The sequence below is a fragment of the Glycine soja genome, chromosome 17, assembly GCF_004193775.1.
Source record: "Glycine soja cultivar W05 chromosome 17, ASM419377v2, whole genome shotgun sequence".
Taxonomy (NCBI): domain Eukaryota; kingdom Viridiplantae; phylum Streptophyta; class Magnoliopsida; order Fabales; family Fabaceae; genus Glycine; species Glycine soja.
The window spans coordinates 39006223-39033946 of record NC_041018.1 but is presented as its reverse complement, the minus strand read 5'-3'; the positions used below and the strand labels follow the sequence as shown (position 1 = coordinate 39033946).

The window sequence follows — 27724 nt, the reverse complement described above, 5'->3', positions numbered from 1 at the left end:
CTAAGCCAGAGTTTCCTAAAGGACCAGAATTACTTAAGCCTGAGTTGCCTAGAGTACCTGATATTCCTAAGGTCCCTGAGTTTCCTAAGTCAGTGATGTCCAAGATTGAGTTGCCTAAAGTCCCTAAATTGCCTAAGTCCAAGTCGTCTAAAGTATCAAAATTAACTAAACTTGAGTTACCTAAAATATCTGAGATCTCTAAGGTCCCAGAATTGTCTAAACCAGAGTTGCTTAAAATACCAGAATTTCCTAAGCTTGAATTACCTAAGGTCCTTGAATTAGAAATTCAATTTCTACATAGGTTTGCATAAAAACCATCTTAGAATATCTTTTTTTTTGTTTTAAAAAATTAAAAAAAGAAGATTTAAAGATAGTTTTTAAAAAAATTATCTTAGAAAATGTTATTTTTTTTATTGAAAATATAAAAAATGTGAGGATTTAAAGACATCGTTATTCACTTTCCCGACCATTTTTTAACACTAAATGATATTATGATGATGAGGCTCATGCAACAGAGAAACAATGGTTCTTTCTTTTCAGCTGATGCTTTTCTCTTTCATCTTGAAAATATAAGAATAAGTTTCTTTGATATTTGCATTTAGCAAACACTACTTTCAACATAAAACAGAATGTTAGACAATAAGAGTGATTCGAATAGTGTGATTCAATGTATAATTCCAAAGCAGTTGATAGTACAGCTTTAGCATAGAATAAAAATATAAATTGAATGTAACTACAGTGCAGCTTAATTTATCAAGAGTAACTTTGCCTAGTATAAGTATTCTAGTTGGAGAGCCTGCAGTTCACTACAATCTGAAGCCTACAGAGGCACGTGTGCCCAAGTTAGCAACTAAGTACACAACACACTCCATCTCTTCTTAACTTGCAACTCCAACTTAGCAGTATCCCCTCTTATTCTTCATTAGCTAAAAGAGATCATGAGATAAAAGTCAATTCATATCAAACCAATTCATCTTAAACTAGCCCAAAAAAGTGTGTTTATACCAAGAAAAATACTTTCATTATCGCTTCTGTTTCTTTAAAGATGACGACCTCTTTTCAGATGAAGATGACAACATATACTACGGGCTAGTGCTTGAGGACATGGACATAGTATACTTTTTTCTGAGTTTAGTTGCCTTGTTGTATTTAAGCCAGAGAGGTTTATAAATCCAGCCCTTTCTTTCCCATGCTCATGTCTAAACAAAGATTTTTAAATCGAAAATACATCATATCCAATATCCACTGAATCTGACAAGCATAAAAATAATTTCATGTGAATGTCAGTATGTGTGTACCTTGCTCTGCTCCATCGTTACCCCATACTTATTCAGTAGTATTTGATCAATATCGTCAACTCATGGACAAAAAAATTCTGGTTCTCCTCGCATCTTGGATATGTTTTTGCATATTTAACAGCAGCCATGATAACTTTCTTGGCACTGTGATCATCAAAGTTTATTTCTCCAGCTATAGTTTCTTGCATTTTCATTTGGCTCTAATAGAAAATACAAAAAAAAATAAAAAATTGAAAGACAATAATCACAACAATAATTATATATTAGACATTTAGAATAAGACATATAATTGCTCTATAAAGTATACATTTGTTTTTTCCCAGTAGCCAGTAGCAGACTTGTGGATGAATGTTAGCAGGTCTAACAGTGGAAAGACAGGGTCCAAAACCAGTATTCTGATCTGAAGAAATTTGATTATAAACACCCAGATCATGAGTAAGAGGGGTAGAAATATCTATAGATTCATTAGAAGAGCCAGACTCATGACTTGGAACTTCAACTTAGGAAGCAGTAGGAAAATTCTGGTATATATTCTGTAAAGTAGAGGATCTTATTCTGGTTATCTCATGTTTGCCTTGATGTATTATGATGTGAATGATAATTCTCCGAGTTCAAGGACAGAGAAATCTCCAAAGAAAATAACAAAGAAGAGGGAAATTGGACTTCATTCAACATCCTCATTCCTGTAGCAATTGTTGAAAGAATTCATAGCAATTGGGAGAAGTTGTAAATCTCTGTTTGTTTTTGATAAAAAAATGTATTAGCTGGCTATTACAATACTGAATCTTCCCTATAAATAGACAGATCAGCAACACAAGTGTTTATTAACAGAAAACTAACTAAAACAATTGTTATCCTAGAAAAATAACTTCCTTGGAGTAAGAATACTCTAATAATTCCAAAGATAAATAGTAGTGTCATGAGCCACGTGCCTATTGCTCAATTGAATGCCATTAACAGAATTACAGCATAGCAAATTCAAGAAGCTATGAGTCATCACTATAATTCTCTATTTGTAATAAACATAACCAGAACACCTATTAGACTTAACATTGATTCTTTTGAGCCTATTAACTTGGGCTTCATCCTCTTGGGTCATATCAGGCCATTCAGATACAACTTGTACCTCTGAATTGGCACTTTTGATTGATGCTTATGAATAAAATTATATTTTTTCCTTGTTCAAAAAAAACTGAGTATTGATCTGGCAAGCATTTATAACCTTTGCAAGCTCACATGCAAGAAGCCCACCGGGCCTAAAGAGGATTCATCTGAGAATTACTCCCTTTTGCCTCTGTCCTAATAATTGGAAAAGTTCATCAAAAAATAATAGAAAATCATATTCAGAATAACATAGAGTTTCGTTTCGAAATAAGAAAACTTATGTTGTACTTATAATGAGACAATATTCCTATATGATCCCAGACAAATACTAGGACATGATTATACAGCTCTCTAAAGTTTACCTTTATTAACATTTTATTAAGAAGAAAATTTTATTGATTCCAAATTATCTAAATATCTTGAGTGAGTTCAAAAGATGATGTTTACAATAGTTCCATCTATTTGTAAAACTCATTACGTAAATTACTATATCATTTTATTATAATTTAATCTGTTTTCCTTCAGTTTATCCTATACACATAGAAAATGTCCTAAATCTGTAAAAAGTACATTTGATTGTGCCTAGCAAATCATAACTGTGAAAAGATGAGTACAGTTAGATGTAAAACTATTAATGTGCTATCACCAAATAGTTTAAGCTTTTGGGGAAATTGGTTCATGATTTGGTATCAAAATCTTGTAACCATGTGATATAGTTCAACTCTCATTGCCCTAGTTTATAGTACCTCCAATAAATTCCAAGGTCCCCAATAACCTTTTGACATTGTTCGATCTTCTTTCCACCTTTCAGAGACATCAACCCAAGCAGTAAAAGTTTCTTCCCAGTCGTCTTCGAAACCATTGATATATTCTAAGAAATCATTACACTCATCAAATCCCCCAGAGTCAACATATCTGAAATTCCCCTTCCACATTCATGGACTCATGATTTCCATATACCTAGATGAAGTGCATTGAGTTATGGAAAGTTACTTCAAGAGAAAGATGATAGCTGAAAAATAATGAACCAGTTTCTTCTGACTTTACACATAATTTCTACTTAGATTTTGATGAAAACAGAAACTTTATAACATGACAAGGGAAACCATGCTATAATGCACTAGGAATTATCATCTCCTTGTGATGTTGTCTGTAACATTCAGTTAATAGACATAGTAACTTGGATGATTTATAATTCTGTATACTAGTACTAAAACTTTTCAAGTTCAAAGGCACCAAAGACAAACCTGAAACACAGCTCCACCTTTTGTTTTTGCCTGTTTATCCAATGATTGTAGCAAGGACAAGATAGCAATTTCATCTTCACCTCGATCTAGTATATCTCCAAGTTGAACCAACACCTAGAGCATGGAGAAAAAATAAATTCATGTTACAACCTCACTACTCTATGATATTCGTTCATTTTCTACTTTTGCCAGAATTACAGATAGTAGATGACAATAAAGATTGGGTGGTTTCATCAGTACAAGTTTGAGCATTTCATAACTTAGTCTTTTCAACAATTTTTAGTATGTTAAATGATAGTATTCGATAGAGGCTACTGATTCCAATTAAAACTAAGGATTATGTCAATCTTCCATATCGAAGGATGCATTATGCTAATTGTTAACGGTTTGACAAGTGTACCAAATGTCCAAGTAGTAAAACTTAAAAGTTCGAGTGTCGAACTCCACAAGGATTTTGTTTTGTACTTTTATTGTATAATTTTCAATTTGTAAGGGAAGAAATAAAGAGTGGTGTGAAAGAAGTAAAAGAACAGTAAACAATAACAGATGATTATAAATAATAGAGACTAAAAGGATAGATTAAAAAATTCAATAAAATGCGAATGTTAGGACTTAGTATGTCTTGTTTGCCTAGGATGTATGATTTTTTGGATTTTTCTTTATCAAGTAGGTGAATTTATCCTACCCACATCTATTCAATTACTTGTCCCTAATGTCTCACGATGACAAGCCTATTTTACCTACTTATCTCTCAAATGCCTTTGCAAAGATTCAATAGATAAAATGTATGAAGCCTTGATTCTAGATGTGTGCTTGAATGCATGTGCATAAAGTTATCATCCTATGTCTAGCAATGATTTCATTATGATATATTTTCTTTTTGTTCTATTAGAAGTTATCATTTTTCGAACGCCTAGCGTCCATAAAACTGATGCATGCATATCTTTTTTATATTTTTATTAAGAGTTACCCTCTGCCCAACACCTAACCCCTAACATAATGTAAAAATGAATAATGCATGAAATATAAATAGAAAAGACAATAGGATAGAAAACACCTGTTGCATTGATAAATATGGAGTACATCATACATCTCTTTAGCTTTTTATGCCTGTCAGACCCTAACGGGTTTAACCTCTCATGGCCATTAAGGGCCTTACACTGAAATGGGGCATAAGAATTGGTGGAGGAGAAAGGATGGAAGAAGGAAATAAAAAAAATGATGAGAGAGAAAAAAAAATCCCTAAGAGTTCTCAGGCTTTGGATATGTAAGAGAGTACTCTTAGACTCGTGTGTACTTTCTCCTTGACTTGACTCTCTTTTTATAGGTGCTGAAGTGGACTTGGACCTTCGTATTCGCACTTAATGCGCTTTGCTCGCTCATTGCAGATGCATGTTTTCACGACGCGTGCTGTGCGCTTAGCGCCAGTGCTTGTTTGCGCGCTTAGCGCGCCTTTGGACTGGGCCTCATGTTGAATTCTCAATTTTTCTTAATAATTCCTGTAACATTTTGCTATTAGTCCCTCTAGTTTTTTTATATCTACAACCAAAATTTGGGAAAACATCAATTCTTAATAATTAGGCACAAATAATTGCTAAATAATTATTTTTAAAGAAAATTTTGCTTTATTTTCATTATCAACAACACATTTATTTAGCAGTTATCCCTGATCTTCCATATCTCCTGCGTTTTTTTACCGGTTGAAGGTTGCTTGAGTATGAAGAACTGACTCTGAACAAAGAGACAATGTTTAAGGTAAAAAATTCACAATAATGGTTTCAAAACAGAATAAAGGACGGCGGCACCACCCGCGGGAGACACCTTTGGCGGCCAGTGAGGGAGGGCCGGAGTGAGGGCATGAGCCGAGTAAGGATGGGAGGACACGACAGTGAGTGAGTGAGTCTGTATATGAATGCGGTACTTTTAATTTGTAAAATAGGGCGTAAACCACTATGCTTTTTAAAAAATTCTACCATGATTTTCCTTTTATTTATTTACAAAATTATAACCGTCATATAATCTAAGATGGTTATTTAAAATTTACATTATTTTGATAGTATAGAATGTAATCTTTTTAATAGTGAAGAATAATTTAATATAAAAAATCATGAGTCCACAACTTGGTTGTATATGATATGCTTTTAATAAGTAGATCGAATAAAAAATAACAAAAGATCAAATGCTGAATAAAAAGAAATAATTAAATATTGGTAATTTTAATTATTAATCATTCCCAATGTAAGGATTATTTTATTATTAATTTGGTTTTTAATTTATTTTAAAAGATTTAATTTAGTCTTCAAATTTTTTAAAAATTTAATTTGATACTTAAATTATTTTAAAATGCATCAATTTAGTCATTTCTATTAATTTTAAAATGGATTAATTTAGTCATTTTCATTTAATTAAGTTGGCGCCATTAGGATTATAAATTCTAACGGCTTTTGTTTACGAATAATGATGATTTTTAACGGTCATAATATTTATTATTAATAAACACTGCCCAAGGGAAAGGAAGATAAACTATTTTAAAAGATTAAGCATTGAATTCGAACGGAATTTCATGCTTAAAAATAATATTGTGGCGGTCATACATAGATTATGCAGATAATAAAATCTGGACATAGGAAGAGAAATGCGAACGGAAATATTACCAAAGTTATGCATAAGCTAAATTACTTCATTCATTGTACATGTATGTATTATTTAGGGATATCTTTTGACTATCAACTAACTAAATGCATAAATTATTTCAAATTGACTTTGACTCATTTTTTTCGTTTTTTGTTACAATACGAAAATAAAGGACAAAACAAAGCTAAAGATTAAGAATATATTTAATTTAGAGGAGAGAAATAAAAAGAAAAAAAAAGATAATTTTTTTAATTAAAATAGAGTGTAAGAGATATGGATACCACCAAATAAAGCACAAAACAAACACACACTAAAACTAAAAGAGGGACATTCGGAAATCAAAGTGTGATTCTCATGTACCAGCAACAAAAGTGAAACTTTGTGCTGTAGACCAGCAAGTCAAGTCCAAATAATTATGTATGTTTATTTCTCTCTAAATATCAATATATCATCTGTCACACAATAATATAGTTCAGATTTCTTGAAACATTATCTAACGTATGACTTGCTCATGCCCAAAACTTTACTCAATTAAGATCTGCAAGAACTTGAAAAATATAGGGTATGATATTAAAAAAAATTATCCGTCAAAATCAAAAACAGTAGTGTCAGAAATTTACAAGTTCCCAATAGCAATATGATATTAATTAATATGCCATAGGACACTTACATATGCTATAGTGTACCAAAAGAAAAGCCATAACAACTAAACTGGACAAATAACATACCCCACAGCAACGATAAAGATCTCAAATACCAGAATTAAAATAAAAATATTTATGTAAGGATATACTTATATATAGATACAGAGACACGAGAACAGCAATACAAGAGTAAGAACTGAGCCAAAGAATTGTTCTGCTTTAATTTGCATGAAGTTGAGTTGTGAAAGGTTTAGAGATGTGAAATGTGTACCAGAATGGAAAACTGTCAGTCATCTAATTTTTATTTAATTTATGAGATTTATTGTCTGTTATAAACTTATTGTCCGCTTCTGATAATTTCTAAGATAATAATAGTTTATTAATTATTACAGTTTGTTGGGGTTGAAATAGAGTCGGGTTTGTTGACAAGACATAAAAAGCTTGCAAGGAACTATTTTCATTGGCAAACGTACATCTCTAGTAATCCTTGGTTTGTGGTAGATTTGTGAAAGGAGAACATTGACTTTCGTGGATAAAGGAAATTGTTTAACACTTCAAATCAAAGGTGACTAAAATGTCTTCATTAGATGACCAACAACTGTTCTGATTAAAATTTGTTACGAGGGATACTATGTGGGTAAGAAGTTGAGCTAACTATACTTACATTACATGCACCATCCAATTCCCACCAACTCACGTTGCATATCACATCATTGAGTTACACAGTTCTGTCTATAAAAGTACCAATACACAATACAACATCAGCAGTGTACACTCACACAACATTTCTAAACGCTTGTAAAGATCTCCAGCTCCTAGTGATCCTCCTGAAGTTGTTGTATTCAACCATGGCTACCTGTGGTTTATCAACAGTGATTTTTTCATTTGTGGTTCTAATGTTATTGTCAGCTAGCAGTCACACAATGGTTGCTGGAGCACGCAATCTTCTCGAATCAACGCTGCCAAAACCAGAAGTGCCACAACTTCCCAAACCCGAGTTGCCACCTTTGCCGAAAGTCCCTGAATTACCAAAGGCAGAGTTGCCTAAGATCCCTACATTCCCAAAACCTGAGCTTCCAAAGGTCCCTGAATTGCCTAAGCTTGAGAAGCCTAAAGTTCCCGAGTTGCCTAAAGTATCAGAAATACCTAAAGTTCCTAAATTGCCTAAAGCACCAGAGATGTTTAAAGTCTCTGAATTGCCAAAACTAGAGTTGCCTAAAGTAGCTGAGATATCTAAGATTCTTGAATTGTCTAAGCCTGAGTTGCCTAAGATTCCTAAATTGCCTAAGATTCATGAATTGTCTAAGGTCCCTGAATTGTCTAATCCTGAGTTGTCTAAGGTTTCTGAATTGCCTAAGGTCCCTGAATTGCCTAAAGTACCTGAATTGTCTAAACCCGAGTTGCCTAAAGTACCTGAGTTGCCTAAGGTTCGTGAATTGCCTAAGCCCGAGTTTTCTAAAGTCCCCGAATTACCTAAGGTTCATGAATTGCCTAAGCCCGAAATACCTAAAATACTTGAGTTTCCCAAGGTTCCTCAATTTCCTAAAGCATTTTCAACCAGCAATCCTTGAGTTTGAATTATGCCTTATGTTGTCCTGTTCTCAGGTCGTAACTGGCTGCATTCCAGTGCCTTGTTCATCTTGTTTGATGGATGTGATACTATTTATGCATTTTTTCACTAGTGTATAATATGTTGTAGCTACTTGAGAGTGATTGTGTCGGTGTGCTAGTATTTTGTGCCATACTATAAATTATGTTTAGTTTGAAGTTGTTTAAATCGATTAGTTATATCATTGTATACTGATATACATCTCCTTCATGTGTTATATTTTGTGAATTTAATTAGATTGTAATTTCTGAGTATAACTTTCTAGATATTTTGCTTCTAATCTAGGTTCTTTTGTTACATATTTTTCTTGTTTCAACAAACTCAATATACAACACTGAATTCAACTATCGAAATTTTATCAATGCTCTCTGCAAAGCAATGGAAACTACGATCAGGGGATCATATCACACACAAATTAACATTATCGTATATCAAATTCCTACATTTAACATTTCATACAATCTGTAATTTGCTTCTATATTATGCCTCTGGCTTGTGCACCGATAGTGTATTGAAAGTAGTTTCCACTTTCCACAAGTAATAATGCTAACACGTATTGATTCATTAAATCAAAACTAATTGAATACGATTAGGATTCAAGAGTATTATACATTATTATATTTGACTTAATATATTTTTACTAAATTTTTATGTTTAGTCTTTAATAAATTTTTATTCTGTATTGAGTTTCTAATAAAACAATCATTTTATTATTTTTAATCTTTGATATTATATTTTAGTTTCTGGTAAATTAATAAATTTTATTGTAGTTCCAACTAATTATAAATAAGAAAATTAAGAATATTAGAAAGACACAAACCCACCACATCATTCTTAATCACGATCAATAAGTATTTTACCACTAATAAAATAAAATAAATAATCAATCAAATTACCAAGTAAACTTCTTAATTGACTTGCTTCCACCTTCAACCACAACACTAATACCATCGCAAATCACAGCACATCCCGTCAAACGGTTCTCTTGAGCATTAACATCAACTCTAAAAATGTGAGAGATCGTTTACCTTATAAAGAGAGACGATTGTCTCCAGTGTATTCGGGTCATCAAACTGAATATGTCTAATTCTTTTTTAAATATACTAATCACTCTAATTCAGTTTGATTTTTGTACATATTTCAATTTTAAATCTAATTTAGCAAAAAAAAAAAAATAAGGTAGAAGATTAGGAAGAAAAAACAGAGAGAATATCAAATTTAATTTTACTTGACAATCTGATTTTTTATTTATTTTATTAGTTGTGCCTAAAAATAATGTGAGGGTTATGTCTACCTACCTTAAGAGTTCTTCCTGTGTAAGTTTCTTGTCTCATGGTTATTATGCAGATAAATAAAATCTGGACATGCAAATAGAAGAAATAAGAATGGAAATATTAGCAGAGTTATACAGAATTATAATTTCCTCACTATTGCACATGTATGAATATTTAGGGATATCATATATGCGACAGAAGGCTTAATTATCAACATCAATGTGAGGAACAATTAAACCAACGATTAGTTTCAAGTTTCAACCCCTTTCAAACCATTCCTTCTGTTAGCTAGCTCCCACACAATGAAATCAATATCTCCTTATCTTTTAGTCTAAATGAGTAACAGTACAATAACCTATAAGTAGGGCTTGAACCAGAAAATCTCGTCAATGTTTGTCATGATTAGTTGACATAACAAAAGACAAATTAACTATTAACACATTGAGGATATTAAGAACAAATATGCTTATAAAAAAAGTGGTCTAAAAGACTAAAGCTTATATAAATATCTTAAAATCTTACCAAAAAATCAAAGATCTTACAGTAGTTATAAAAAAATCATAAAGGCTAAAGCATTACATAAATTTATTCTTGTTGTCTATAATTACTTTTGGTCTTGTTCATCTTTAGTTGTTTCCAAAAACTCCCCGAAAACTCCTCTCTCTATACATAACGCAGAATAGTAAACCATAGATGCTTGCCTTTGTCATCAAGTTTAACCAATGTTTTGCAGATCTCAAAATTTTGTCATTTTCAATAAAGCATATATTGGAAAAAAGAAATAAGGATCAGAGTGACAATTACAAGACAAATTAAACAAATGACTATGTCAAGATGACTGCACTTTATATTCTTTCAACATCCATATCTCAAGCATTGCAGTACTATCTCCCAAGCAACAGAGACACAAACATCCTCCCATCACCCTCAAATAATATTTCGATGATTCAAGGCATATACATGTGAGATTTCGATTTCAATGCAATGGCCAAATCATGTGACAGTGGAATCTCAAATAATCTCTTTTTCATCACATCAAATGCAATAATAACACAAAGACTATCATGGGGTTGAACCAACCAATGAATAATCCCATTCACGAACAACTTGCGACTGGATTTAAAAGAATATGGAACAATAATCATATCCAATGCCAAATATATTTGAATCTGTCACCACAGTGTTAATTCATTTATGAAGGCTAATAGACAGATTTCATATGATAAAATCTAAGTTGAATATTACAAAAAAATTATTAAAAAAACTTTCAAAATCTTAATCTAATCTAAACTGAAAGATTTTTAGAATTTGATAATTTATTGTATAAAGGAACAGATATCCTTTTCAACTTTTTACTATACCTCCATTATAGATAAAATATGCAAAAGAATAAAATCAAATATTTCATTGGTGACTAGGTGACATCTTAAAAGCTACATTAGCACATGTTGGGCAAAAGGTGAAATAGGAGAAACGTACAAATCTCATTGGCACTGCCTTGCCTATTGTTACAAATGGCACAAATTCATAAATGAGAGACATTAAAAACTGGTCAAAAATTGCATCCAGAACTTTATTTATTTTGAATTGACTCAATCCACCTGCTGACCCAATCGATCATTTAATAAGTGGAGAAGAGGCACACACCCCATCAAGCACTCCATTATTTGGTAGAAAATAAAATATCTATTGCATGCATATATGATATTAATGATAGTATTACTTTTAGGGTTAATCTTCAGTGATGAGCTACAATAATAAGCAAACTCCTGAAGCTATAAAAGCTCTCATATCCTATGAAACACGGACACTCCAGCCCTTTGCCGCGTTCGGTGTCCGACACGCGTCCGTGTCAATGTCCGACACGACACCCGTATTACGTTCTATATTTTGGACATTACAGGTGTCCACGTGTCAGTATCCGTATCGTGTCCAGTGTCCGTGTCAGTGTCCGTGCTTCATAGCTCATATCATTTAAACAACAAAACTTTCCCAGATTTGAAGTTACGTGACAATAGTCCATGTTGGGGGTTCCCGTACGTTCAGGATGCTGCACTAATCAGTGCTTGCTCGATTACACCAAAATCGCGCATGTTACACCGTTACCAAGCTCATGGTAAAATTATATACACTTCTTTTTCTTACACATGTTTTTTTCTTAATAAAGAGAGCTTGCTTAATTTATTGTTATCATTATTATCAAGATATTATCGGAAATCGTAAACACATAAAATAAATATTTTTTTTATCTAACACAATTTATTTCATACTTAATGATTAATCAGAATTCAAATTTTTTAGACTATCTAGTTAAAAAAACATTTATATACATATTATAAAGAATTTAATGATCATATATTGTTTCTTACATTTTCAATCATTAAAAATCATTATTAATAAATCTTTTAAGTAGTTATTATTAAAACCAATGAAAAAAAAATATTATATGAAGTTTTGTAATTCAACTTAGCATTGGAACTCATGTAAAGCACGATTTTTTTTAAAAAAAAAACAGAAAAAGTAAAAGGGTAACAAAGTGAGTAAAAAAAGATAAACTTGAAAATTAAACAGCCAACACGTGGTAATGGTTAGATCATTTTTATAATACTACTGAAGATAGTGCCTAGTTTTTTTTTTTTACATGAGTGCCTAGGTTGTTCTTTCTAACGTAAAATTGAGTTTTCACTTATACATGAAAATCTATTCAATATTTTTTTTTATTAAATCACGTGATTCTTGTATTACGTTTCTTTTTTTATTTTATTTATTATTTCTTTCACACAATATTACTTAAATCTAATTTAAATTAAATTTAAGTTTATTTTAAATATATCTTTCTTTTTTAGATAAGCTGAATTTTAAAATATTATATTTTAAATTCTTCCTCATTTAATTTTTTTTTTAATTTTGAATCTTGGTACACCATACTAATAAAGACTGTGTATTATGATTCAAATAATCTGTTTTCGCATTTTCTCTTCAATTTTAAAAACCTTATCTCTTTAATTTATTCAAATTTTCATTTTTATTAAAAAAAATATCTACCATTCTCTCTAATTTTTTATTTACAAATTTTACTTAAATTTGAAAAATATTCCGTATAACTCACGAAAAACTTGTTAATATTTATTGTAGGCAAATGTCAGTCACCGTCGTTAAAATATTGGTTAAGGAATAAAATAAATAAATTTCTTCATTAAAAAAATCTATTGATGTATTGTATTCCATCAAATGCCAATGCATATCTTCAACCTAATTTCCAATAAAAACTTTTTTCTTGCAACACCCTTTATCAGAAGAGCAAAAGACACAAGATTTTAACATAATCTTATACATTATGTTCATAGAGGATTCTGTCCCCTGCTTGAGTGGATGAGCATCAAACATGAATGCAATCATTGATCAATGCTAGAGCCGTAAAACGTTGGTCAAATTAATCAATAAAACCAAAAAACGAAACCAAAAAAACAAAAAAAAGAAAAGCATAATTAAATCTTTGCTCGTGTTTACTAAGCCAAAGCATATAAATAATAATTGATAAATTGAATTTTATATTTGTGTATTGAGCTGGCCCTAATAAAAATATGAGTGAATATTAGAATTATGCATGTATGGGAACGGGGCCTGCACAGACACTGATGCAGCCCCAGGCACCATATATTATTATGTCACTGCCATATGTCCTTCTATTCACTGTTCTGCTAAGGCATGCACCCTTCAAAAAACGTGTCAAGTTGCGTGAGAGATCAAGGCGTTATCATTCCAACACTTGACGTTATAATAATAAATAGTCTCATTACTGTTCCTACAAGCATGGAATGCAAGCAAGGGGAATACCAGTTTGTTCTATTTTCAAATTTGTACTCACTCGTGGCCACTCACATTGATTAACATTAACCCTATCGATGTATTAACTTGTTCTAGGATCATGATATGGTATGATTGATAAATAATTATTTCAGTATAAGTTTAATAGGTTTAATAGTATATCAAGAAGATCTAATTCATTCGAATCAATAGGATATGTGTTATATATCTTTTAGTACTTGTTTTTATTTTTACAAATAAAAAAAAAAGATTTAAGAGTGCAATTGACAGGTCACTTTTATAGCTTATAAGCATATTTGACTAATTTACAATTTAATTTGGTAAAAAAAAAAACCTATTTTAGTACTAGTAATTTTTAGATTATTTTCCTGTGTTTGTTTTTGCGTCCGATGGCCTCTAACTCGCATTTTTTTTACGTGAAAAGTTAAAGTTATACTACTAAGAAGCTTATGTCCGAACTTAGAAAATTGACACATGTATGACTTGAAGCAATGCAATACCTAACATGTTATACCACTTTGAAAAGTTTTCAATTATTTCCCTTTATAATTCACATTCAAAATCTTGAAATTCACTCGTTATTGTGATCAACTGGATTAAAATAACTTATTTAATGTTTTTGAATTTATTTAATGTTTTTGAATTTGAGATTTCAAATATATAAGTTATGTTTCACAATATTAGATAAAAAAACTAATTAGAAACTGAAAAAAGCTGGCTCAAAGTTAAAAAATTAATTGATTGTTGGAAGCTGAAAAATTAGTTTATTAAATGATAAGTGTTCGATAAAATTAATTGTTGAAATAACTGAAATAACTGAAAAATGTAAAATAAAAAAATATCATGATTTATTTAAAAAAGGTAACAAGAAAATCAATAAATATATTAAGAATAAAGGTAAAATAAAATATAAAGTTATGAGTTAGAATTTAGCGTTTTAAAAACATAACTTTAAATAGTGTTTTAAAAATGTTATTTTTAAGTAACTTTTCAAAAAATATTAAAAGTTATGAAAAGCTATTAAAAAAATTTGTTTATCAAATAATCAAATGACTTTTTCAACTAATAAAAAAGTTAAAAATTAACCAATTGTCGAATATAATTATAGTGTTTTAGTTATTTAGAAAAAGGACTTTATTGTTAATAATAATTATATTCTTATTTACTCAAAGAATATTACTTTTCATTAAAAAAACGGTGTCATCATTTTAAAATGAATTTGGATGGTAAAAAATATTTTAATAATTAATTACATTTTGTTATTTATAATGCATTGTTATAATGAAACTAAATCAAAAGTTAGTTACATATTGTTTAGTTACTTTATTGAAATAAAAGCATTTGATAATATTATTTATTAAACTAATTAATAAATGTATAATGATATAAAATGATATATTCATACTATATATATATATATATATATATATTAATCATATAGATAGAAATATTTTTATGTAATTATTGTTTATGCTAAAAGTCTTATTATTTATGTTTAAATTTCAAATATTTTATTAAAATATAAATTATATATGATCACAAAATAATAGTATAAAATAATTCTATATTATTAATCATTATAAATTAGTGTGAATATGAATTTTAAGATATTTATTATAAAAATTAATAAATTTATTATATGTAATAATTTGAGACCGAATAACAAAATAAAATTATGTTACATTCTGACTGTATAGTCAAATCTCATCTTTTTCCCCTGATCATTCCCAAATGGGGTCCTCTTGTTCTGTTCAATCAATTGTAAAAGGGTGCGTTTGTGGACATTGGAGGTCGAAATGTTTTGGTTGGTAGTTGATTGGGTTGGTTGATGTTGTGTCGACTTCGATTCTGGTTGGCGTGAACTGTGTTCGGTCTCTTTGTTTATATTTATTGAATCAATTATTAATATAATTGAAGTGGTATGTGTGTGATTAATTGTTTGTGTCTGGATTAGACTCTGTCGTAGAATTAATTGTTGACAATATGTTGTATATATGCTGAGTAATTTGTAAGATTAACGTGTGATGTAGTTATCATTCTTTTGTTGTTAGTCGAATTGAAAACTTGTGTGAGCTTGTACCTCGTTTTTGCAAGGCAATGAAGGTATATTATAACATGATTCTCCACAAAAGATCACTTACTTTACATGACCACGCTAGACTCCGTCATTGATTAATGCACAATTGTGTAAGGTCATGCACAAACTTCTTGACCTCCTTTGAGCTTATTTTCCTCTTCTGCATGGCCTTCAACTCTTCAAAGTTCAAACTTCCACAAACAAGATCATTAATGCATCCAAACACTCCTTAAAGCATCTTCATGGAATGCTTATATGACTTATTTAACTTTAAATAATATTATCAAGTTATTTATATAAGTATTATTGCTTATATAAGCAATTATTACTTAATAATATTATATTATAAATAATATATTTTTAAGTATGATAGGATTCACAAAATTAATTTAAACATTCGTTCTAACAATTTTAACACTGAAGTGAATTTTTATTTAAAATACTTAAATTAATATGGAATTGATAGATAACTTATATAATCAATTATTCATTTTAGATGTTTTAAGCACCTCATTTATGTTAAAAATTCTCAATTAAAACATAAAAACACTAAAAATGTAGCAAATTTAACAAAACAAAATGAAAAAGAAACATAAACATAAACATGCAGAGATTAACCAAATAATGCGAATAAACCTAACAAAAATATGAGACCAAAAGATGAATTAAAATGCAAAGCATCATAATTTCACTTTCATTGCAAAAGCCTACATGGCATGAAACTCTTCAGTTTAAACTGACACATTCTACTTTGATCAGATTGAAAATATAGCCCCGTGTCAGCAATATATTTTTAAAGGATCCTATTTTATTATTTTCTTTGTAAAAATGTCCTAATTTAATTAATCATCCAGGATATCATGATGTTGGCCTACTACACTTAAATTTTCTACTATTGACTGTTACTCGTGTTAGCGCCGTCGGGGCTGCACAACACATTAAATAAATAGATCAAATTAATCTAGTAAAAAAATTAATATTTTGTTTTAAATATATTTTATTTCCTTGATTTTCTTTATTCTTGATCTAAAGAGATAACTTCAACTTCCCTTTCTTGATGAATAGGGAAAACTTAATGTGACGTGCATCAAATTTATCGAGAAAATTAACACAGTAATTTAAAATTATTCATAATAATTGTACCTAATGTCTTAAAAGTTATTTATGTATTTCAATGGCTCGTTATTTAGATTTTGGACCTTTCCTTCCCATCAGTGAAAATTGGTCCCCAACCCTAATCTGGTGTATTATCACAAGTAATTAAGGACCACACTTTGCATAGAAATGTTATATATATATATATATATATATATATATATATATATATATATATATATATATATATATATATATATATATAACAATAATAAGAAATTAGTAACCTCAGATACGGTGGTCGATCACCAGGAATGATAAAGCATAAATTATGTTAACAAAAAAATTATAATTAGAAACAGGTTAAAATCTCAGGACCCCGTTGGTTGTCATTGATGCATCTTTTATAAATATTATATACAAGTATACATCGAGCAGTAAGAAAAAGGTATACATCGTTGTATACCGAATTTCAACGACAATGCTTAGATATTTACACAGAGGATTTTTAAATCGGACTAATTAGTTGGCTCATTTAATAAAAATAATATAGAAATTATCAGTTTGGACAATTGACAATTCAATTTTTTGATAACGTGTTATTCATAAAACTCGAAAATTAGATGATAGTGATTTTAATCAGTAAATGTTAATTATTAAATTATTAGTTTTTGTTAGAAGGGTAGAGATTTTAACTCAATTATGAGACTCAAGTTTAATTATTAAAATTTTTAAATTTTGAAACAAATAGACTCATGGATGGGTTGTGATTATCATTTTTTTTATGTGTTTGGAGCCATAGCAATGTGAATATTCTTTTACTTTTTTTTGTTTGACGATTAGTGAAAAGTTATTTTAATTATGATTATTTTTAACACGTTTTAGTTGTGATGGATAATTATGAATAAAAGAAAGATATGTTAAAGTTTTCAATGTGATAAATAATCAAAGGTAAAAAAAGATGTATTGAAGTCTTAGATAATATTGAGATAAAATATATATGTGAGAATAATTTTTGTCATATAAAAAAATATTATAGGTTGAATTACACTAAAATTTACATTATAATATGATGAGTGTACACACAAACTTATTAGACACATGAATGACAATATAAATAAAATGTATGCTTTATTTATTTGAACCTTTACACTTAATTTCACTGAGTTTGTGTTCGTCTCTCTTTCAGTAGGAGTGAAAGCCACAATGAAAGTGACCGAGAAATGAAAGAACACACTTTTTATTTTCTCTCCAAAAATGACATGAAAATTGAAATGCATGGAAAGTGTAGAGGGAGCTTCCTGGGCCTCATTGGAGAGAACACCCAAAATGAATTGTGTTTCATGCACATTTGATTATGCTTTGGCGCATAATCAAATATTGTTTTGTCTTGTAAAACTCCACATGTTCAATTTTTTTTGAAGGGCATAGCATAATCGAATATGCCTTTGGCATGTGAGTAAGTATTGTTACGAAGTATTTTAATCTTTACTACCACCGTTTGTTGTAGTTTTCTATAAAAAAAAAAAAAAATTGGATGAGAAATATATTATTTAGCACATGATGATTTTTTCATTTAAATATATTCCCACTTTTAAACCCTCATTAACGACTAAAATACTAGTAATTATTTGTCCGTTGTAATTGCATTTTGTCCCTGTTGAAGGCAAGTTCGTTGGATGCAATGCCACAATTTGTGATTCACAAGAATGACAACCCTTGGTTTCATTAATTTTAATTTGGAGGTACATGCTGCCCCTTGATTTGCTGCCCTTGGTTTTGATTTTAAATATTGTATTATTGCTTATTGTTATTTAGTAAATCCAACAACTAACAAATCTAGACGCAGGGGAAAAATAGATATAAAAAAATAACCCATGCTTCACACGCAGAACGCACGGATCAACCATTATTGTTTGCCAAGAGAAAGGTGTATCTAATATCGATCTAATGGAATCCCCTATTTTATAAGCACTCTCTTTGTCATTTCCTTTAGTAGTACTGTCCAAAGTACATTAACAATGGCATCTTGATAGATATATACGTTCTCTAAATATGTTGATTGGGATTTGACTTTTTATTTATTTATTTCGTGTATAAAAAAATTATTGAAAAAGATAAAACCTACTTTAGTCATAAAAAATGCAAACATAGTCAATAGAGAAATTGAATGCCATGTAATAGTTAAACAAAAAGTTTAATTTGAAGAGATATATATTTTTTCATAATTAATAAAGGAAAAGTATCCGGTAAGAGAGTTTTTATTTTTATGTAAAAGTGAGATAATTAATATTAACCATTAATTTTTTCATAAATAGTCAATATTAAAACATACAAGTTATATATGTTAAAAAATCACATGCATTTAAATGTTTTCAACTAAATTTAATCTTCACACTCTCATTAAAATTACTTTCTCAGTCGAGACACCCCAACTGATAAAAAATGTAAAAATCTATTTGAAAAAAATGATCATTAGATTTTATTAATAGACAAAAGTACATATGAATTACCTGTTACCTTTGTTATGAAAAAAAAAAAAACTTATGAAGCCTTATTACCTGTTAGCCAGTAATATTTTTTTTCCCTGTAAATGAAAGTACATATGAATTATAAACTGCATAAATTTATTCTTATTTTTTAAATAACTATTGCATTTTGCTTAATTTGTAATCCTTTTTTTGTTTCTATTAAAGTAGTTAACATTTGTAAATGTAGATTTAAATTAGATACAAAAAGCTAAGAAGACATTTGTGAATGTTGTTCCATATTATTGAACGATCATTTGTTACTTTGAATTAGGGTTGTGTCGAGAAATTCAGAGCTTGAAAAAATATTTAAAGTTTAATTTAATATAATTTCTCAACTCTTATTTTATCTATTTATTGATTACAAAACATTGATCAAAGTGAGTAAATATTTTAATGTTTCACTATCAATACATATATCATTATGAAACTCTTAATAGAAACTTAAGAAGTTTCACATAACACTAATGAATTTACATCTATTGTTGCCAGCTCTATGAGCAAAGCAAACTATTTACATCTAATTTGTTAGTGGAAGACAATGAAGAAGATCAAACATAGGCCAAGATGCTTATCCTACGAGTAATTGTTTCTACTTTTAACAGAGAACTGTTGAGAATCAAAGTCACGGTGTTCATATCAATCATCCCATGCTTAATTAGCGTGTGTAATTTGGATGTTTGAAGCTAAATCATTTCAACTTGTAAGAAAAGAAAAAAAACGTGAAAGCTACTGTTAGTAGCAGACTATGCATGCTACTAGTAGCTTCTACTTCGATACCAAACACGTAGTTAGGTTGTAGAAGAGACAAAGACCGGAAGAAAAAAAAAAGGCAAATAAAAAACAGTGAATCCTTGGTTGGCATGCAGTATTATATGTATAATTATCAAGAATAAAATTAGGTGAAGTTAAGCTAAGCTTTATTCAGCTTGAATCTAACAATAATTTGTTTTCCTTTTTATTTGTAACTGTCATAATTTTAGTTTTTGTTTTCTTTTTTTATTTTTTTGGTAAGATTTTGAGATATTATTGTAAACTGTAATTCTCTGTCTAGGATTTATAGCATATTTGGAAACATATTGAAAACCAAATAATGTTTAGGCTATAAAAACCATAATATTGGCTTATAAAAATTACATCTAAAATATGAAAATTCACATTTAAAATATGAAATTAAGCACATTATTAGTCATATTTTTGGTAATGAAATGTTTTTTTTATAATGACATTATTAGTCTTATTTACAACTGTGATTGAATTTTATAGGGAAAAAAATTAATAATTTCAAATTTTCAGAAGATTGAATTTTCAAAGACTAAATTTAAAAAAAAATACTAATTTTATTTTGAACCTTGATTATTTATATCACAATTTATAATTGTTAACTTTATAATCAATCACCGTGAATGCACTTTATTTTTAAAAATCAAATTCCTAAAATATATATCTAAACACTAACCCAATTAATTTCATAAAAACAAATCAAACTCAATTAAAATATATCTTCGGTTTCCCATCTCCATCTCCCAACGCCACAGATAATCACTCTGCAAAAAATGAAAATTGAGAAGCAATTTAGCCATTGCTAAAAAAATTATTTCAATTTTCGCTTTCTCTATCCTTTTTCAGCTCATTATTATTTTATTATTGCCCAATGGCAATGGAATTTGGAAGACCGAACACGGCAACGCTCGAATCCTTTGTCAATGCTCACGCGGCGCAAACTGGCGGCTAAAACCTTTCTATTTTATTTTCAATTGTTTTTGTTCCTTTTTTTATTTCTCTCATTTTTATCAGGATATAATGGGATGTTCTTCTATTATCCTTATTAAAAGATTTATTTTGATTTCTTTAATTTTTCTCTTATACTCTATTTGATAAAGTTAATCATTCCATTCAAAAAAATTAATGACGGTTGTCAAATTAATAAAAAAAAATTAATGGTTCTAAAATTTTTAAGCATTTTAATGGATTACTGTTGATAATATGATTTTTAATTCCTTTAAGCTTTTATGAGTATAGACATCAGGACTAGAAAGAACAAAAATGATAGGTGTAGGAATTAGAAGAGATTAAAAAATGATACATATGAGAATTAAAATAAATAATTTTGAAGTATAAAAAGTAAAATTTGTATAATTATAAAAAAAATTAAATAAATGTTGTTTTTGAAGAGTTGTATTGTTCGGAAAATGGAAATACAGCTAATGTGCGGGACCGTTGTAAACAACGAAGCTGGTGGCTCTGGCATGTCTCTATAAAAGGAGCACCTCTCATTTGAGTTCCGTTTACAGTAACTGTAACCGTTCCAAATTTCTATGCCAGCGAGGCAGAGAGAGAAACTAGAGCGAGAAAGAGAGAGAGCGCCACGCACCGTTCATTCCTTCGTCCTCGCCGTTTCTAACCGTCGCAGTTTTCCGGCGAAGTTTCTCCGATTTGTTTAACCGAAATGGCGGATCTGTCCGTTCTCGGTTGGATTCTGTGCTCCGCTCTGAGCCTCTTCGCGCTCTACAGCCTGGCCTTCGGCGGAGCGAGCCGTAACCACGCTTCGCCGGAGAAGAGGAATGAGTTATCGGAGACCGTGACGACCTCCGCCGGAGAATGTAGATCAGAGAAACACCACGGCGACGCTGACGTCATCATTGTCGGAGCCGGCGTCGCCGGCGCCTCTCTGGCGCACACTCTCGGCAAGGTAGGTTTGATTTATAAGCGTTTTTCATTGTTGTTGATCCGTTTTCCTGTTGCATGTGATTATTATTATTATTATTAGTATTATTATTATTGACGATGAATAATGAGCATCAGAACATGCCTCTGTTTTTTATCTGTTTTGAGATTCTCATATATAATTATTAGAGAAATTATGTTATTACTTTTTTCTTCTTTTTGTTTTTGCGTTTCAGGAAAATTTGTTTATTATTGACGATGAATGATGAACATCAGAGCATGCCTCTGTTTTTCTCTGTTTTGAAATTCTCACATATGAGAATTGCTGTTATTCATTAGAGTAATGATTTTTTATTGCTTTTTTTCTTCTTCTTCTTCTTGTTTTTGGGTTTTTGGAAAATTGGAACTTATTTGAGAGAACAGAGCGTTATGAAAAGAACTGTTGTTTTGCCAATGAAAGTAAAGCATCTTCTATCTCTATCTGCGTTGAAAAGTAAGTGACAACGTTACAATTCGTCGTTGGCGGTGGTCACGTGCTTGTCTCGTGGTTATGTAATTTAACATTTTTCGGAAATTTTGCGTTGGAGTTTTCTGTTTTTCAATTGAAAGCAGCTGGAAGATATAGCATGTTCTGTTTCAGAATCAATACGATGTTAAGAGCTTTTCTAATTCTTTTTTATTTCAAATAATATATTAAAGGACCGAATGTCAAAATTGAATACGAAATTTTATTTCGTTAATCTATAGGTGCAGCCTAATATTTCCGTGGGTGATAGGGATTTGCAGAAAGCTTGAAATTAATAGTTTTCTGTAAAATATATATTGATTTTAGGGGCAGTTTACTTGTTTCTGCCTTTCGAAATCTCAGGGATTGTGTTTTAGATTTGGCTCATCCGAGATGAGCAAGAGTTAAAGTAAGCAATTTTAGGTATTAATGAAGAATTCAACTATTAATATCCCAATATATTTTTTATTTGTTATGTACGTGCACATAATACTTATCGTCGATTTTCTCGTCAACTATTGAGATTACTCATTTTATTCTCTAAAACGAGTTACTTACTTTAGAGGATCAGATCCGTGATTTTTACCTCAGTTTAGTTATACTGTCTGCCAAGAGTCCAAGACCACATATGAGAATCGAACTTGGATTTGAGTTATTGGGTGCTGACTATTATATTGTTTGTGTTGTGTTGTTGATTAGCGAGATTCAAGACATGCATTTTTTTTTTTGAAGTTTTTAACTATTAAGGATTATGTGGTAGGTAGGTTGAGTACTGTTTTTCGATATTTATGGATGTTGAGTGTTGACTACATAAATATTTTATGTATTATAGGATGGGCGTCGGGTACACGTCATTGAAAGAGACCTGAGTGAGCCTGATCGAATTGTTGGAGAGTTGCTTCAACCCGGTGGCTATCTCAAATTAATTGAGCTCGGACTTGAAGGTAGTGTAGATATTGCACTTGTATATTGTGGTTGATCATGGGTTTTGGAGATTCTCTCCAGAATTTTGCCTAAATAAACATCTGTGAAGTCTGTTTTGTGTTTAACTGCAGATTGTGTGGACAAAATTGATGCTCAGCAAGTGTTTGGTTATGCCCTTTTCAAGGATGGGAAACATACTCGTCTCTCTTACCCCTTGGAGAAGTTTCACTCGGATGTCTCTGGCAGAAGCTTTCACAATGGGCGCTTTATTCAGAGGTTGCGGGAGAAAGCTGCCTCACTTGCCAAGTATTGATTTCTTCCTTTTTGGATTTATGCTCAAATGAATATGCTTGCATATCCTTTTTTCCTTTTGATAAACTTGTATATCCTTCATTTACTAGTTATTGTTTGTCATATATAAAAAAGAGATAAGAGATTATATATTACTTGTTACAGAGTTGCAACTGCCTATGAAGCTATGACTGCCTTTAGGATTCTATTTTTTCTAATAAATGTAAAATTTGACCTCATTTTATATGTTTAACATTGATACCATTTGAGTAGATTTGGTTAGATATTTTAATCATGTTACATGAACCCAAGTAGTTCGATTGAAAGTTGTTTTGCTATTAGCTTCTGTTTCCTGTAGTATTTGATCATATCTAGGAAAGCCAATTGATATAAATTGTGACAATACGATCATAATTCAGAAATGATGTGAGAATTATCAATGTGATTTTAGTTATTCAATTAAGCTAGAGGTATTTACTTGTTAAGTCATGTTTACATGGTGTTTTTCTTTTCAAATATTCTGCAGTGTACGATTGGAGCAAGGAACAGTCACTTCCCTGGTTGAAGAGAAGGGAACAATTAAAGGTGTGCAATATAAGAACAAAGATGGCCAGGAGTTGACAACATATGCTCCTCTTACCATTGTTTGTGATGGTTGCTTCTCAAACTTACGCCGTTCTCTTTGTAATCCTAAGGTGAGAACTCCTTTCAGATTAATTCTGTGAGAGTTTCCATGATCAAATCAGTCAACTTCTTCCTATAAACTAATCTCAGCACTCACACCCAAAAAGCTTTTTGCTATAATTTATTCAGTTATTTTCTTCGGTTTATTCAGACATTTTTTTCCCTGCTAAAGGTTTTCTTCTTGTTATAAGAAGAACTAAGTAGAATTTTGAATTACAAATTTTTTATAATGCTGTATTTGCAGGTGGATATTCCCTCATGTTTTGTTGGTTTAGTTTTAGAGAACTGTGAACTTCCATGTGCAAATCATGGCCATGTCATACTGGGAGACCCTTCGCCGATTCTATTCTATCCTATCAGTAGTACAGAGATTCGCTGTCTGGTCGATGTACCTGGTCAGAAGGTTCCTTCTATATCAAACGGTGAAATGGAAAAGTATTTGAAGACAATGGTGGCTCCCCAGGTACCCCATTTATGCTCCAAGTTCTATAAGTATTTTAACCCTGGCGAGTGATTAACCTTTCATTCAGTGTAGAATCGCATTCACATTTTATTGGTCTCTTAGATAATAATGAAGTGGCAAATTATTGCAGATCCCCCCCCAGCTTTATGATGCCTTCATTGCTGCTGTTGACAAAGGCAACATAAGGACAATGCCAAACAGAAGCATGCCAGCAGATCCTCATCCTACACCCGGAGCCCTTCTGATGGGAGATGCATTCAACATGCGACATCCACTAACTGGGGGAGGAATGACTGTAGCATTGTCTGATATTGTGGTGCTGAGAAATCTTCTAAGCCCTTTGTCTGACCTGAATGATGCACCCACACTCTGTAAATACCTTGAATCATTTTATACCTTGCGTAAGGTAATGTTAGCTTTTCGCCTTTTCCTATTATCTGACATAACTTCTAATTTAAGATGGAGCAGAACTTCACTGAACTCATTAAAGCTTATAAAGCTAATGTAATTCTTTTAATTTGCAGCCTGTGGCATCCACCATAAATACATTGGCAGGTGCTCTTTACAAAGTATTTTGTGCATCCCCTGATCTGGCAAGGAAGGAAATGCGCCAAGCTTGCTTCGATTATCTCAGCCTTGGAGGCCTATTCTCGGAAGGACCAGTCTCTTTACTTTCTGGATTAAACCCTCGTCCCTTGAGCTTGGTTCTCCATTTCTTTGCTGTTGCAATATACGGTGTTGGCCGTCTATTGTTACCATTTCCTTCACCTAAGAGAGTATGGATCGGAGCCCGATTAATCTCGGTAAGTATTATTCTATTATTTTTATTTCAGATTTTGCGTCCGAATAAATAGCAGGAAAGTTAACTCCGTAGAATCAAAATTTTCTTGTGTTAGGGTGCATCTGCAATCATCCTTCCCATAATTAAGGCCGAAGGGATTCGTCAGATGTTTTTCCCTGCCACTGTTCCAGCTTATTACAGAACTCCTCCAGTTGCACAATAGTGAGTATCACTGAAATTAGTGAATACATTTTGAAAAATCAAGGTGCTCTCAATAGCACGAGCTAACTTTATCCTGCTTTTTTCAGAATTGAGGGAAGGTTGAAGTTCGTAGTTCTGTAAGCATTTTGGCTTCTTTTGTGTGTATTCTTTGTAGTCTGTAGCTTGTAATGTTTCAATTGAATGTATCATCTCTGTCTCTCTCTCTCTCTCTCCTTTTTGGTACACTAGAAATTAAATCCATGATATTAAACTAAATTACAATCCACTCTGGGCACTTAAACTAAAGTATAGCATTTGCGCAAACGAGTTTATTGAGTATCCACCTTTGAATGGAAAGTCAAAGCCCCACTATTGAATGGAAAGACTCCCTATGAGCTGTTCAATGAGTATCCACCTTCCTATGATCATCTAAGTGTGTTTGGTTTTCTGTGTCATGCATACAACTAGAGAACGTAGTGCAAAGTGTGTTCGTAGGGTGTCAAGCTGGAAAGAAAGGGTTAATTTTATTTGATTTAGAGTCGATTTAGAGGAATCATCTATTTTGCGTTAAAAGACATTGACTTCTTTAAGAATGAGTTTCTCTCCCCCCCCAATCTAACTTGATGAATGATAAATAATAGTATAGTGATAAACTTGCTGCTTATGCTGAAAATTGAGTATGGTTTGAGTGTTCAAAATAATTTTATCGAAAAATAATAATAATAATAATAATTTCTTTTATCTCAACTAAACAACACCCTTCTCTGGGATTTATCAATTTCTTTTATCTCAACAGCTTTAGTTCCCAATTAGCATCAAGAAGTTTTCGGCGCACGTTCGTAATCATAGCTCCTAAGCCCAAAACTTGAATATTCAACGTTTTTGCAAAATTAATTATGTGTCTAGGTGACTAACTATTCTTTTTATTCTCAAAGAAGGTTCCTTAAAAACAACGTCAAACCCTTTTTGATGAAGTAGGAGGAGGAAGGGATTGAAGGAAAAAAATGCCCAAGAGGGAGAAGGACATAAAAGCTTAATGTGATAATCGTTAGCTTAAAATTTTGAAAATTTTAAAATTTAAAACTAGTTTTCGGTTTTAAGATTTTAGTTTCAATTTTTTGTAGCTTTTTATTTTTAATAAAAAATGAAGTCAAAAGTATACAGATTACTCAAAACCACAATACATTTGGGTTTATTTGATGGTGATGGTTGGTTGATTACGAATAAGTTAATAACCGCAATAATGGTGTTCTGGGCAGTAATGAGAGAAGCAACAATAATGGTTATGGTAGTACTAGGCAAGAAGTGGTGAAGACAATACTCGTGATACCAACAATTGGTCCCTGATTTGGATGGATAAAAATAGAAGGGAGTTAAAGGAAAACGTTTAAAAATTAGTCTAGATCTCATATTTCCACATATTTAATTTAAATTTTACATTTAAAAACTAAAACTAAACTTGCAATCATCCCCAAAAACTCCAGGCTTTTTTTTTATATATATTTTTAATTTTATTTTTTAAATTAGTATATTTAAGATTTATTTTTTAATGTATTTTTATTTGTTTCATTAGTGACGTGATATTCATCAATTCAGCAAAAAGAAAAAGACGTGATACTCATCCAAAATTTTCTTAAATGATATTAAAGAAAAGAGTATTTTTTTTAAAAAAAATCATAAAATTTGAAGAAGTGTTTTTCTTAGATGACATGCTAAAAGAATGTCTAAGAGGACAATTTATGGTATTTAAACTCTATTAGCTACAAACCTAGGGATTTTATTTTCATTAAGTAAAATGCAAGTTATTATAAATATTCTGATGCGTATTTTTCATTCTTACGAATAAAAAAAAAAACTCTACAACTATGCT

At 30.7% G+C, this 27724-nt stretch overlaps 2 protein-coding genes across 2 annotated transcripts; both read left to right on the top strand.

The window, feature by feature from the left end:
• Positions 1-7675: 7675 nt before the first annotated feature.
• On the top strand, positions 7676-8804 carry LOC114392745 (protein PELPK1-like). The gene has a single exon (XM_028353972.1). It carries the CDS (start codon positions 7776-7778, stop codon positions 8496-8498), a length of 723 nt encoding a protein of 240 aa, XP_028209773.1. The 5' UTR covers positions 7676-7775; the 3' UTR covers positions 8499-8804.
• A 12746-nt stretch (positions 8805-21550) lies between these two features.
• Positions 21551-26264, top strand: LOC114393911 (squalene monooxygenase-like). Its single transcript, XM_028355412.1, has 9 exons — positions 21551-22030; positions 23343-23454; positions 23566-23740; positions 24252-24420; positions 24654-24872; positions 25003-25278; positions 25397-25675; positions 25769-25875; positions 25962-26264. Coding segments are annotated over exons 1-9 (1581 nt in total). The 5' UTR covers positions 21551-21787; the 3' UTR covers positions 25963-26264.
• The last annotated feature ends 1460 nt before the right edge of the window (positions 26265-27724 follow it).

What these genes read in the sequence shown, in the direction of transcription:
- LOC114392745 (XM_028353972.1), top strand. Translation starts at nt 7,776, where the DNA reads ATGGCTACCTGTGGTTTATCAACAGTGATTTTTTCATTTGTGGTTCTA.
- LOC114393911 (XM_028355412.1), top strand. Translation starts at nt 21,788, where the DNA reads ATGGCGGATCTGTCCGTTCTCGGTTGGATTCTGTGCTCCGCTCTGAGC. An exon ending in AATTGAGCTCGGACTTGAAG is followed by an intron (nt 23,455 to 23,565) that starts GTAGTGTAGATA and finishes GTTTAACTGCAG; the next exon opens with ATTGTGTGGACAAAATTGAT. An exon ending in CATTTTATACCTTGCGTAAG is followed by an intron (nt 25,279 to 25,396) that starts GTAATGTTAGCT and finishes TTTAATTTGCAG; the next exon opens with CCTGTGGCATCCACCATAAA.